Here is a 13458-nt window from a genome sequence, read left to right as displayed (position 1 = left end):
GATGATGATTCTTTGAAGATGTTAAAAAGTGTGTTCTTGAGTTAGAGAGGAAAAAGGAGGTGAGGAGGTGAAAGTATGAATGAATGGATGAGATGGGGTTAACTAGTTGACCTAGTCAACTAGTTTGGCCCCTTGGCAACTACGGTCCCTCGAGTTTGAAAGCGGGTGCGTGAATTAACCAAACGAATTATTTTAAATACGCAAATTAATGAGAGATGTTAAAATCGAATAACGGGAATATTAAGAACGTTAGTTAACGAAAGATACGAATATAGATAACGAAAGATATTATCTAAAAAAAAAGATACCATGCTTAGTCATGCTTTAACAAAAATAATAATATGATAGAAATTCAAAAAGTTTAAAAACAACATTAAAATGAATAAAATATCATTTTCGTCATCTAGACGAACTCTAATTGCAAGAAACCTTGAGGGAGTCTTGCTCCTTGTTCTCTTTTGGGTGATCTGAGGAATTTCAGCACAGTTTGAACCGAAAATGATGCACCGCTAAATGATACTACATTTGACGGCGCATATTAATGAGTTAAAATTTGTACTCCGTGATGTGATATTAGTTTCAAAATTAGATGCGTTATACATAATTACAATGTGAGAGAAGTAATAGGCCTTAAAACTATTTATATCATCCTAAGTCATGCTTTAACAAAAATAATAATATGATAGAAATTCAAAACTTTTAAAAAAGAACATTAAAATGAATAAAATATCATTTTCGTCATTTAGATGAACTCTAATGGCAAGACACCTTCAGGGAGTCTTGCTCCTTGTTCTCTTTTAGGGTGATCTTAGAAATTTCAGCATAGTTTGAAATCGAAAATGATGTGCCGCCAAATGATACTGCATTTGGCGGCGCATATTAATGAGTTAAAATTTGTATTTAGTGAAGTGATATTAGTTTCAAAATTAGATGCGTTATACATAATTACAATGTGAGAGAAATAATAGGCCTTTAACTATTTATACCATCATAAGTCATGCTTTAACAAAAATAATAATATGATAGAAATTCAAAACGTTTAAAAAGAACATTAAAATGAATAAAATATAATTTTCGTCATCTAAACGAGCTCTAATGGCAAGACACTTTCAGGGAGTCTTGCTCCTTGTTTTCTTTTAGGGTGATCTTAGGAATTTCAGCACAGTCTGAAACCGAAAATGATGCGCCGCCAAATGATACTGTATTTGGCGGCCAATATTAATGAGTTAAAATTTGTACTTAGTGAAGTGATATTAGTTTCAAAATTAGATGCGATATAGATAATTACAACGTGAGAGAAATATTAGGCCTTAAAACTATTTATACGATCCTAAGTCATGCTTTAACAAAAATAATAATATGATAGAAATTTAAAACGTTTAAAAAGAAGATTAAAATGAATAAAATATCATTTTCGTCATCTAGACGAACTCTAATGGCAAGACACCTTCAGGGAATCTTGCTCCTTGTTCTCTTTTGGGGTGATGTTAGAAATTTCAGCACAGTCTGAAACCGAAAATGATGCGCCGCCAGATGATACTACATTTGGCGGTGCATGTTAATGAGTTAAAATTTGTACTTAGTGAAATGATATTAGTTTCAAAATTAGATGCGTTATACATAATTACAATGTGAGAGAAATAATAGGCCTTAAAACTATTTATACCATCCTAAGTAATGCTTTAACAAAAATATAATAATATGATGATGATGATGATGATGATGATGATGATGAATCTTTTAATTTTTTCATCAGTAGTCCATTCATTTTTCATTATGGGCTTTAAATATGTGTATGAGAATGCTTTTATTAATATTATTATTACAAAGTCTTGACGAGTTTTTAAGGGATGATGGTAAATTAACAAAAGTATTTAAAGGAGTCATGTACTTCTACAAATATTTATAAGGGCACAGGGTGTCGTGACGCGTCAGTTCAGTGTTAGTTCAGTGTCTTGCTGATGACTGGACGCTGACTAGACTGACATTGTAAAGTGACATTGGTGAAAAAACAGGGGAATTGGGAAGATGGTCAGTTCAGTGTCAGTTCAGTGTCTTGGAAAGAGAAAATATTTATGTTTTTATTATTTAATTATTTTTTAAAATTAATTTAATTATTTGATAAAATATAAATGATAAATAAAATAAAACTCGCACAAAATTTAAAAGTCCTAGTTTATTCAAATTAAAAATCCTAGTACAACAACTACGATCATTCACACACAAATAAAATTATTGAAACATAAATAACATAATTCAAACACAAATACGATTCTCCATTCTTCATCATCGAAGTCGGAGTATGAGTCTTCCAAAGCCATTTCTCGACGAATCCTCTCCTTCTTTTTCTCGATTTCCCTCCTATCATGTTCATTCAAATTGTCCGTATCAATAGCCAAAATCCTCAAATGCGACTCCATCTTCATTTGAGAGTAGTACCATTTCTTTTCTCGAGACACATCTTCAAAGTGTTCCTTCATGGACACGTGTAAAGACTCACGGGATGATGCAGCTGAATCACTTGAGGTCTTCCTTGATTTCCTTGAGCTAGCCTTCTTTGGTTTGTCGGGTGGACGTTGTAGTCAATCTCTGCCAAATAGCTCCTCATTTGGATTTGTTTCAACTTCTTCATCTCGGTTCAAGTCAAAATCAGTTTCATCTACAGTTTCATCTGCAACGGGATCAGGCACTCGCTTGTTTCGCCTACCAATAACAACGGGATCAGGATGTAGCCACTTTGGTTTGTCTTGCAAAAAGTCCCACGCCTTATAACTTGGAAAACTCTTCCCCATCTCGAACCTAAACTGATCGTCATACCTGGTGCGAAAAATGTTATCATTTTCCCCGCTCCTCCACGCTGCCTTCAAACGGTTCACAATACCTTATACTTATTGCAATCAGCATTCAACTTTGTCCACTTCGAAGACAATGCATCTTTCGTACGAGCACATGGTGGACTACGTTTGTTGCATTCTTCAACAATTTGGTACCAAAAGGTTTTCCCTATACGTATAAACGTTGTCAGTGTATATATAAATAATAATATACGCATACGTATACATATATATAATAATTAATAATGCGTGTATACATATATATAATAAATATATACGCATACATATATAATAAATATATACGCATACATATATAATAAATATATACGCATACATATATAATAAATATATACGCATACATACATATAATAAATAATGCGTAAATATATACTTATAAATATAATATACGTGTAAATATATAGTATAAACGTGTAAAATATATATAAATAATGCGTATATACCGGTCATTGCGTTTCCTACAATCGAGTTCTCGGAAACATGTATCCAACATTGAGCTAAACGTAACTCGTCATCGGCATCCCACGTGTTTGGTTGCGGCTCGAACCTTCTTCATTCATCGGCTTCTTTCCTTTCCTTTGGCTTTTTTTGAGACGTTGGTGACGGCACTTCATCTACGAATTGATTGTTTGATAGATTATTTGAGTAATGTTGTGAGCCGCTTCTTCCTTGATTGTGGAAAGCTTTCCAAGCCAAAAATTCGCGGTAGTCATCTTGAGTTTGTGGCACTTGAGTTTGATTAATCGAACCATATTGACTACCAAACGAACCATATTGAGGACCACTTTTATTTTGCGTATTAACCCAACTATTAGGATTACTTCAATTCCAATTTTGGTCAAATGCATTGCTTGGATTTATAGGGTGTTGTGGGTGATTAGTGTTGTGTGGATTCATAGTAAGAATTGTGGAGTGTGTGTGTTTTAATTGAAGAAATTGTGTGTGTAATGAAATGGGGATATGGTGTGTATATATAATATATAATGTTAAAATTTTATTTTGGAAAAAAAAGCAAGTAACGGATATAAGTTTAAAATTGGGGCCCACTAACGGATGAAAAACCGAAGTCTTGCCGTCGACGTTGGTCCACGCGACGCCGAACCGACGCCGAGTCGGTATCGACCGACCGTCGGTTGGTGAAGATGAGATGCCGACGCCGAGGTGATTAATTACCGCACCTGCTGCTCTAAGATACAATTTTTTCTTTTTAATTTTCATTGATTGCCTCAACAGATTTACATACACTAGATTAGACGCCCAATATTATATACTTTCACTGTATAGACTAATACATCCGTACACTTGCCATTTACCACCAAATAATATGGAATGGTAAATCTCCAGTGAACTTGCCATTTACCACAATAAAAATCTCTCATAACATACTGGGCCAAACTAACAGAACCTGGAGAAAAGGGAGAATACATGAGTCGGGGGAGCGAAACGTAATTCAAATTCGAAACCGAATTCAAATTCCTCGATTTATTTGATTCAGTTCTATAAAGTTAGAAGGCAAAACCGAAACGGAAGTCAAATTCGAAACCGAATTCGAATTCTAAACCGAAATCAAATTCATAACCGAATCCGAACTGAAAACCAAATTTGGATTCGGTTAAATCCGAAAACCCGAAAAATCATAATTTAACCGAAAGTCATTTTTAAATTTGACTTTTCCTTTTAAAATCGTTTTATCGTCAACATATATTAATAATTTTATTTTTTATTTTTTAAATATTAATAATTTAATACTTTATATTATTAGTTGATTCGATTTTTGGAAACCGAATAGCCCATATAATTGTACACGATCGATAGACTACAAATTTAAAAAAGACGATGATTGTGGATATTGGGAGAACAGGAAAACCGATGGTCATTTCGTACGTTATGAATTTTAACGTCATCATCTATTTATTACAGTATTAGGATTTCAAAGAATCAAACTGTTATTAATTAATTAAAAGGGAAAAAAAACAATTGCACCAAATGACAAATATTTTCTAAACTACCTCATTTTCTTAAATAAGTTTTCAAGTTACTGGGGTCTGTTAAAAAACTCAAGTCTCGACTCTCTCCATACAAAACATGCATAAATGCATGAATTTAGTGTCTTATATATGTGATAAATGCACATACTTTGTGTCTTTTGTGTGAATCTACATCACAACAATATTGTTATAATGGATGCATGTTACAAAAATAGTAGGTTCATTAGACTAAATATCATACCCTTAACGAAATGAACCGTTATATGGATTACCATCCAAGCAAAATGGTTGCATGAATAGAGTTCACTAATGGTTTTAGTGTTGTTGCTATGTGCTCATTGGTCTTCTGGTTAAACCTCTGGCTAGTTTAGGTATAAGAGATTCCTCCTGCCTAATTTTATCAACCCAATTGGCTTTTATTCGGATTTGTTCGATGCTTTGCTTCAAGTTTCTAGCGAATGAAGGAGTCACTCGGCTGTTAAAAAACTCTTTCACTTCTTCTGCCATCTCATGGCTGCTAAACTGAAATGTGTTTCCATCAACTTAGTCCAAAATTAACTACCCAAAAGTGATGTTAGTTCATAAAAAACATCACAAAATGATTTTACTCAAAAATTTAGTTTTTATCTTGTAATGTTATATTTTTGCGACCATGTTTAACGCGTTACAAATTTGCGCGGCAAGACTTAGCTAAAAATATGTGGGTCAATTAGACATGTTTTCACCTGTTCACTTAAACTCGTTATCCAAGCCATTCATTTGACTTTAAAAAGAACCATATGAGTAAGAAGCAGAGTGTCCCTGCATTTTACCCCATATTATGTGAATGGTCCCTGTACTTAATTTTGACGTGGTTGGTCATTGTGATATACAAAATTTACATTGGTGGTCCCTGACATTAATGGCCATCAATTTTGGCAAGTCTGATAATGTTATATGCACATGAGAAGTAACAAAAGTACGAAATTGGACCTCACGTGCAGATCACATGATCAGATTTGACGGATTTAATTGGCGAACATTAGTGGCAGGGACTAGCCACGTAACTTTTGCAAACTGCAATGTACAAGGACCACTCACGTAATATGAGGTAAACTGCAGGGACCAACCGCGTAATTTTTTATATGAGTAATTTACTTATTTTAAAGTTGTAGTAGTACTTACTGGCGTAACTATATCTCTAATGAAATGATGGAACACCATCCCTTGACCCCATCGCTTTATGATCGTATCCCAGTTCTCCTGTAAACAAGGAAAAACGATATTCAACGACCACATACAAAATAAACATGCAATGATTGGAATGAATTGATCATATAACGAAATGAATATATCTTCACTACACCTTTAACCATATCCATGCTGTTTCACGCGCTTCCATTGATATCCGTGCAGTTACGTATTCTGTGTCTTGTTCTCGAACCTCTTCAGTAAACATGAGGTTCAAAATCTCTATCACCATATCTGGGTCAGGAGACGAAGCTAAACAACCTGACGAAGATCAAGGAGACCAGATCAGTAGAGTTAAAGTCAATTACAAAAAGTGTCATGGGTCAACCCGACCCGTTTGAATCTAATTCATTACCCAAATCACCCATCTGCATAACTAACTCTAAATGAAACTTACTCAGAATTCTTGTTTTCTCTTGAACTGCATCAGTTTCTTTATATAGCTTTAGTAGGGAATCAATCTCACTTCTTTCAACAACGCTTGAAGTTTTCATTATCGAAATGTACACAGCCTGAATTAAATAAGACACATCAACAATTTACTACAATAATATAATAATAATAATTACTAATAATCATTATCAGTCATAAGTTACTATTATAAGTTATTAGCTAATTATTACCTTTCTGATATCAACTGGAAACACAGATGTGGTCTTATCATATACGTATGTCTGAAATCGTCTCTTTAGTTCTTCATGAGTTTCTTTATGGCCAAATGTAGCCAATGCCATATAAACTTCTTCCCTTAACATCGAATTTAAAAGGCATTCGCCATATACAGGTTCCATACCTAATTTCCTGAACATTATTTAAACCATCTCTTTTCACAAACTGAGACACTATGTGTGATGTACAAGATTTTAGCATCATGATGACAGAATGCTTACTCAGCGGATGATATGATGAGATCAATAAAGAACTGGTTCAAATGATTCCATGGATCGTATATAGCGTCTTTTAATATCTTTGAGGTATTATAACAAGCCTGCCACATAAACAAAAACGTCAGAACCACCAATTTGTTATTAGAATTCATAAAATGTCATCAAAATTATAATTTAGTACAGTGATAAGTCTTGATAACACGAGATAATCAAGATCATCTCTGTACAGATCCATCAAGGAAATAAGAGACAATATCGATTCTTCGCCAGCCTCACATAGAGCATAAGTATCGTCCAATATGCCTGTAAATATTACAAATTTAAGCTAAATTGAAGATTAGAATTCATTTCCATATAAGTTGGTCGACCCGGGATCATCTGGGTTGGATGAGTCAAATGGATCAAAACCTAAAGAGCTTTTATTAAATTCAGAAAACCTCATTATCACTATTGTAAAAGTCGGTCAATGCTGAAGTCGGGTTGAGCAGGCCAAGTCAAGTCTGAGTCGGTCAAAGTCAAAGTTACTCAAAAAATTATATTTTGTGCCATATATCTATGTATGAAATATTTATGTTTTATTTTTGATATATTTACGTGTAATATATGTATGTTTAATTAATTTATTACTTAAAGGCAACGTTGGTCAACACCCGGTCAATGCCCGACTCGACCGACTAGTCCCCCAAGGTCCAGATCGATTCGTCTCCAACTAGCAACTTTTACAACCTTGCTCTTTATATCAAATAACATCTTAAAATCTCAAATTATATATAACTAACTGCAATCATATTTAACACTAACAGTTTATTAAAAAATAACTTTAGATTAAGACTTTTAAGTAGATCCAACCCATACTTTAATTACCCCTTAGGCCTTAAGCCCTTAACTAACCCACCCGACCGGTCCATTTTGCCAACTCTACATGTAACTTAAGATTATTAATGCTCATATTATTAAGAAATAAAGAATTTAAACCAAATTTATCTTCTGGTGATAAGCATTTGTCTTCAATGGCTTTCCTCAATCGAGCTGTGAGTGATTCATCATACTTCACCCGATAAAAACCAGAGTGCCCAACGTTGACTTTGACCCACACTTTTTCTACAACTTCTTTATTGTTATTGCCATTTTGTTGTAAACTTGAGTAATAAGAATGATAAAGCTCTGATATATCCAATTTGCCAACTTTTGTTTCTAAAAGCAATTTTTTACAGTTACTGTAGGAGCCCATTGATAAGGTTATTGGGATGATCCATTGACCTTCATGTTGCTGTCCCAATAACGTAAATCGAGTCTGTAAAGTTTAAAAAAATGTCACATGTAGTAAAAAATAAGTTTTAAATACTTTGTATTGATTTGTAAATTGATTAATAGTTTGAAAGGGTTGACCTGGTCAAATTGCAAAGTGGAGTCTTGTAATTTCACAGATATAAGTGGATAACCAGTTTGTTTTGTCCAAATGTCCATAAGTTTGTTTACTTCAACACCGGATTCATCTGAAAGTACCGCCCATAAATCTTCTGTCTTAGCGTTTTTGTATGTGTATTTCTTCACGTAAGAACTCAAAGCTTTCTAATTGTAGCAAGCAAGCAAGCATATTGATCAGATAAATATATAGGATATTGCATTATTAAGAGGGTATTTAAGGAAATCTATAGCTTCAACAACCTGGAAAATTTCATCACCAAGATACTCGTTTACCATACGAACAAGAGAAGATCCTTTATTGTAACTTATTTCATCAAAAACTTCGAGCACCGAGCTAGCATTACCTACCTCCACCTGAAAATGCATGCATCTTATAGAGGAAATATACAAAACACGGTTCGATTTTGGTTCTATTTTGTTGACAACTAGTAACATATGGGTCGGCCCTGTTTCACGATACATAAATATGACTTGCTTTGACATAATCAATGGCTTATAAAATTGTAAATCATAAAAATATTTTTTTAACGCCCTTATTACATTAATCATGCAAGTTTTTGGGCGAAGACAAAAACTTGACCCACTATTGACACACATAAAAACGACTCGATTTGACACGTTATCCTACTCGCCCGACCCACCCATTTTGCAACACCTAAGCAGAAGCATCGAGAAAGATAATTTGCTTGCCTCAACTGGGTGTGATTGCTCCAAAGAATCCATGCGCAGACCGCCAGCTGTGACTTCTAGGAACTGTCTCCAAACTCTCCATTCGGGGAATAATGTGTCGGTCGCTAAATAGCTTACCTAAATTATCATTTATCATACATCATAAGATCATGAATAATTCAAAGATCTAACTTATGTTATAAAAAAGACCATACCCATGTTGCGAAACCTTCATTGAGCCATAAATGAGTCCACCATTCCAAAGTTACTAAGTTCCCAAACCATTGGTGCCCAACTTCATGTGTTACAACAATCGATAGCTGACATGAAAAGAAGTCCACTTAAGTAAAAAAGATACATTATTCATATTTGATAAGTTATTCAGATCAACCATCATATCATATATCATATATATATTATATAAATATAAATATAAATATATAAATATATAATCATAATAAAATGTTAATAGGTTAAATATAGTAGGTCCTACTCTTTGTGTGTTAGCTGCTGCTGAATGCAAGTCATCATGAAGCAGCTCAGTTTCACGATACGTGATCAAACCGTAATTTTCCATGGCCCCACCAGAAAAATCAGGAACGGCTACCATATCTAGCTTCGGAAGCATGTAAGGCATCGAGAAATACCTAGAAAGATCCATAAACAACATTACTGATTGTCTTGTCTCTCACTTTGGTTCTGTTTCTTTCTCAGCATAAAATTATCTTTTTATATGTACTAAAATTCAAGAAACCATATGGTGAGTATATATAAAGTTACTTACTTTGTATACAGTTCGAGGGACTTGACTGAAATACTTAAGGCTAACTTTCCCTTATCACTCTTACCAACAGGACAATATGCGCGAACCCTGATGCCTGCAACAGTTGTCAAACGAAATGAGTCAATTTGAATAAAAAAGGAAGATGTTGAAAAGTACGAAGCCTTACACAAATGCGAAATTACCATCAGATGTTGTTTCTTCAATGTAATCAAACAGACCAACCACAACAGCAACCAAATAAGTTGACATAGCTGGGGATTCCTCGAATGATACAGTCTTGAAATCTCCATTGATGGTCTCCTTAGATACAGGCATATTTGATAACACAGTCAACGCTGATGGTACGTTGTCAGCGGTTATCTTGAAGGTAGCCTGCATTGTAAATAATTAGCATGAATTTTCTAAAAGTTAGAAAAGAAAAAACTTTATTAAATCGTATACCTTAAGAGCAGGTTCATCCCAGCATGGAAAACAGCGGCGTGCATCAGCAGGTTCGAACTGAGTGACTGCCATATTTTTTCTCACACCTTCATCAACGTATGTCCTACAAGGGAACGATCAGATAAGTGGAAAATCAAAAACCCCGTGGCACTACTTTTGATGATTTGGCAACTTATAGATATGGTCAGTGCAAAATACTAGTTATCTGATGACAAATCACGAAATACATGAAATACGATAAAAGAAAGTTCCGTACATATAATAACAAGTTTTAAAATGTGATACATACTTCAAATTTTTATTCATAGGTAGTAGATACATTTTAGTATTTTAGTATGATAGACCATATTCAAATATGGTTATTTGGTGGCAATACATTGCGTAGTAGTTGGGGCCCATTCAAACCTCACTCGCATACATCTAAATATCTTCCCCGGTTACCTGCATAGGGAAAACCTTATTCGTTTACCCGTTGACACGTTTTACTATGTATCCCACTCAAGGATTTTGGGGACTCGGTTGGGACTTCTGAGTGAGTAATTGATAACTCGGGGAGAAATGGAAAGTAACCGGCTTGGAATTTTTAGACACTTAAGTAATAAAATTCAAAATTATATTTGTAAATATACTAAAAATTTATAAACATAAACATAAACATAAATGTTACTCCGTAACATAATTGTCTAGAAACATAAACATAATCTTCATTTGTTCAAAATCTCTAGATATCTAATTTATTTAATTTCATATTGAAATGTTGATTAATATTGACTTTGACTGATTTTGACTGACATAATCTGACTTTGACCAACTAAATTTGATTCTGACCTAATAACCTACGTTGACCAGTTAATTACTCGGATCGGCCGGTTCCTAACACAGATAACCATAACTAATACTCCGTACTAACTAATATGAGTAACTAATTAACCTAATAACAGTAACTTATATATTGACATAGCGATTGATAAAATTACCCTTTATAAAGACCCTTCATATGTTCATTAAGAACTCCGCTAAATTTAATCTCCAAAACCCCTTGTCCAACATTAAGAGCCTCATCAAACACCACCACAAGCGCCTCATCATCTTTATCCACCACCACTTCACTTGGAACCACTTTCTGCAATTTCACAAACACCTTGTGAGCACTGAGAGTAAAAATAAATGGCCTTGATTACAATTTGATAAGTAAGAATTCACAAACACTGTTAATTAAATGATTACATGATTATTGGAGCCTGTGAAGTGAGTATCATGAATCACAAGATCAATCGAATTCAGTACGAGAAACCGTGTGGGATCCAATATAGATAATTCAACAGTTACATGGCCAGAAAAAGTGCAGACTTGAAGATCAGGTTTAAGAGTTAAGTCGTAACGATGAGGGATTGCGAATTTCGGAAGCCTGTTTTGGCCTTTGAAGTCATTTAATTTCTGCTGTTGGTATTGGTTCATGATGTATAGTAGCAGAAATGATAAACAGACATTGATTAATGTTAATAACATTTTTCATATATAAGGTGTGTTGGATAAGGTGTTTGAGTCGGGAAGTTATTTGATGTGATGTCATTTGGACTGGTGTTAGACCGTCGTATCCAACGATTTTGTTGCATTGTGAATGTGTCAATGGAAATGGGGTCCACTGGGTGGATGCTGGAATGAAAGGTGGACCAGATTTAATTGATAAACAGTTTCAACGTGTTTGCTTTTGGTTGGCATATACGAAGTATATCGAAGAGTGCTGAGTACGAGTACGATTGTATGAAGGTACCTTGCACAAACTTCCTGATAACGTTACGGTACCTAGCATTGTCTAGCGAGTGTTTTCCTACGTGTTTTACGGGTGGAAAAGAAAAACTATATTTGTAAGTTCATTTTTTATATACAAAAATTAACCATTATAAAAAATCTCAATAGTTATAGCTCAGTCATTGAGGCTATGAATGTCTTACAAAATCTCACGTTCGAATCGTGCATAACAGGAATATTTTATAGTGATCATAAAAAAGTTGCCCTAACAACAGAGAAAAACATTATACTTTTTCTATATACAAAAATTATTCTCAAACTTTAAATTAATAAAGATCCCCAAAACGCTGTCAATGACTTATAATTATCACTCTTCGTGCTATTATAAATGAAGAAAAAACAATGCGGCTATCACCGGTTTGTTGCGTATGTGAAACTTTGTGTACTACATAACTCTATATTACGACAAATATATTATAACATTCATGAGTTTAATATAATTCAAAAGACAGTAATCTATTTCAACATATCAAATATTGTAAAGTAACTTTTTTCTTTTTTTGGATGTCAACTAGCATTGTTCGGTCTCTGATAGATAGGGTTCGAATTTTGGCATTGGCAATGGAGAAGAGAGGTTCATGGTGGGGCTCAGGCATCCCAACTTGCTGATTTTTTTAACCTTTTATCACAAGTATTATGTTCAGATGTTGAAGACAAATGGTGTTGGTATCTTACGCCTGCCCATGTATTCTCAGCTAGTTCCATTCAGCATTTGTTACATAGTACTATGGATGTTTGTAGATACACTTACTGGAACAAGGTGATCCCTCCAAAGTCCTCGTTTTCTATTGGCGCATGCTTTTTAACCGTCTCCCGAATAAGAATCCGCAAGATCGTAATATTACTTGTCCATCATACTCATGTTCTGATTGTGGTTACGTTTTAGAATGTGCAACTCATGATAATGCTAAAAACGAACATATATTTCATAGCATTATCTTTCAAGAAAGACAAGCTTTTAGTTGCAATTGTTCTAATTTCAAGTAATTATCGTTTAAATAATAAAGGGATTATAGCCAAAATGCCCATTCCCAGCAAGTTTCTTGCGAAGGAGCGCCAAAAAAAAAAAATTGACAGGTTGCCCTCGCAAGACGCAAGGCGCCTTGCGAGGTTGAGTCTTGCGAACTTGCGACCTTATCTGATCAGAAATACGATTTTGTGGATAAGATTTCGTCAGATATCCTAGATTTTTACGGATAATATTTTGTCCCTATATATAGATTGACCCTGAGACTTTGAAATCACAGTCTCATAAAAATTTCAAAAGTTTTCAATGCAGAGCTTATACCCACGTTAAGGTACTATTTTAACCATTTTTTCACTAATTTTTGTCATTATGAATTGTGTTAATGATGATAAATTTGTTG

At 34.2% G+C, this 13458-nt stretch overlaps 1 protein-coding gene across 1 annotated transcript; it reads right to left on the bottom strand.

Moving 5' to 3' along the window:
* Positions 1 to 4869: 4869 nt before the first annotated feature.
* On the bottom strand, positions 4870 to 11788 carry LOC139866681 (aminopeptidase M1-like). The gene is made up of 18 exons (XM_071854972.1): positions 11507 to 11788; positions 11257 to 11402; positions 10280 to 10382; positions 10021 to 10210; positions 9839 to 9932; positions 9548 to 9701; positions 9270 to 9374; positions 9076 to 9192; positions 8626 to 8739; positions 8347 to 8529; positions 7933 to 8251; positions 7139 to 7260; positions 6961 to 7058; positions 6694 to 6871; positions 6468 to 6582; positions 6186 to 6331; positions 6005 to 6082; positions 4870 to 5362 (listed from the first exon to the last, which is right to left on the bottom strand). The coding sequence occupies exons 1-18, from the start codon at positions 11786 to 11788 to the stop codon at positions 5168 to 5170; spliced, it is 2739 nt and encodes a 912-aa protein (XP_071711073.1). The 3' UTR covers positions 4870 to 5167.
* Positions 11789 to 13458: the final 1670 nt, after the last annotated feature.

The sequence above is a fragment of the Rutidosis leptorrhynchoides genome, chromosome 9 (genome assembly GCF_046630445.1).
Source record: "Rutidosis leptorrhynchoides isolate AG116_Rl617_1_P2 chromosome 9, CSIRO_AGI_Rlap_v1, whole genome shotgun sequence".
In the NCBI taxonomy this organism is placed as follows: domain Eukaryota; kingdom Viridiplantae; phylum Streptophyta; class Magnoliopsida; order Asterales; family Asteraceae; genus Rutidosis; species Rutidosis leptorrhynchoides.
This window is presented reverse-complemented; position numbering and strand designations above follow the sequence as displayed.

What these genes read in the sequence shown, in the direction of transcription:
- LOC139866681 (XM_071854972.1), bottom strand. Translation starts at nt 11,788, where the DNA reads ATGTTATTAACATTAATCAATGTCTGTTTATCATTTCTGCTACTATAC. An exon ending in TGTTATCAAGACTTATCACT is followed by an intron (nt 7,059 to 7,138) that starts GTACTAAATTAT and finishes TTTATGTGGCAG; the next exon opens with GCTTGTTATAATACCTCAAA. An exon ending in TTAGAGATATAGTTACGCCA is followed by an intron (nt 5,363 to 6,004) that starts GTAAGTACTACT and finishes AACACATTTCAG; the next exon opens with TTTAGCAGCCATGAGATGGC.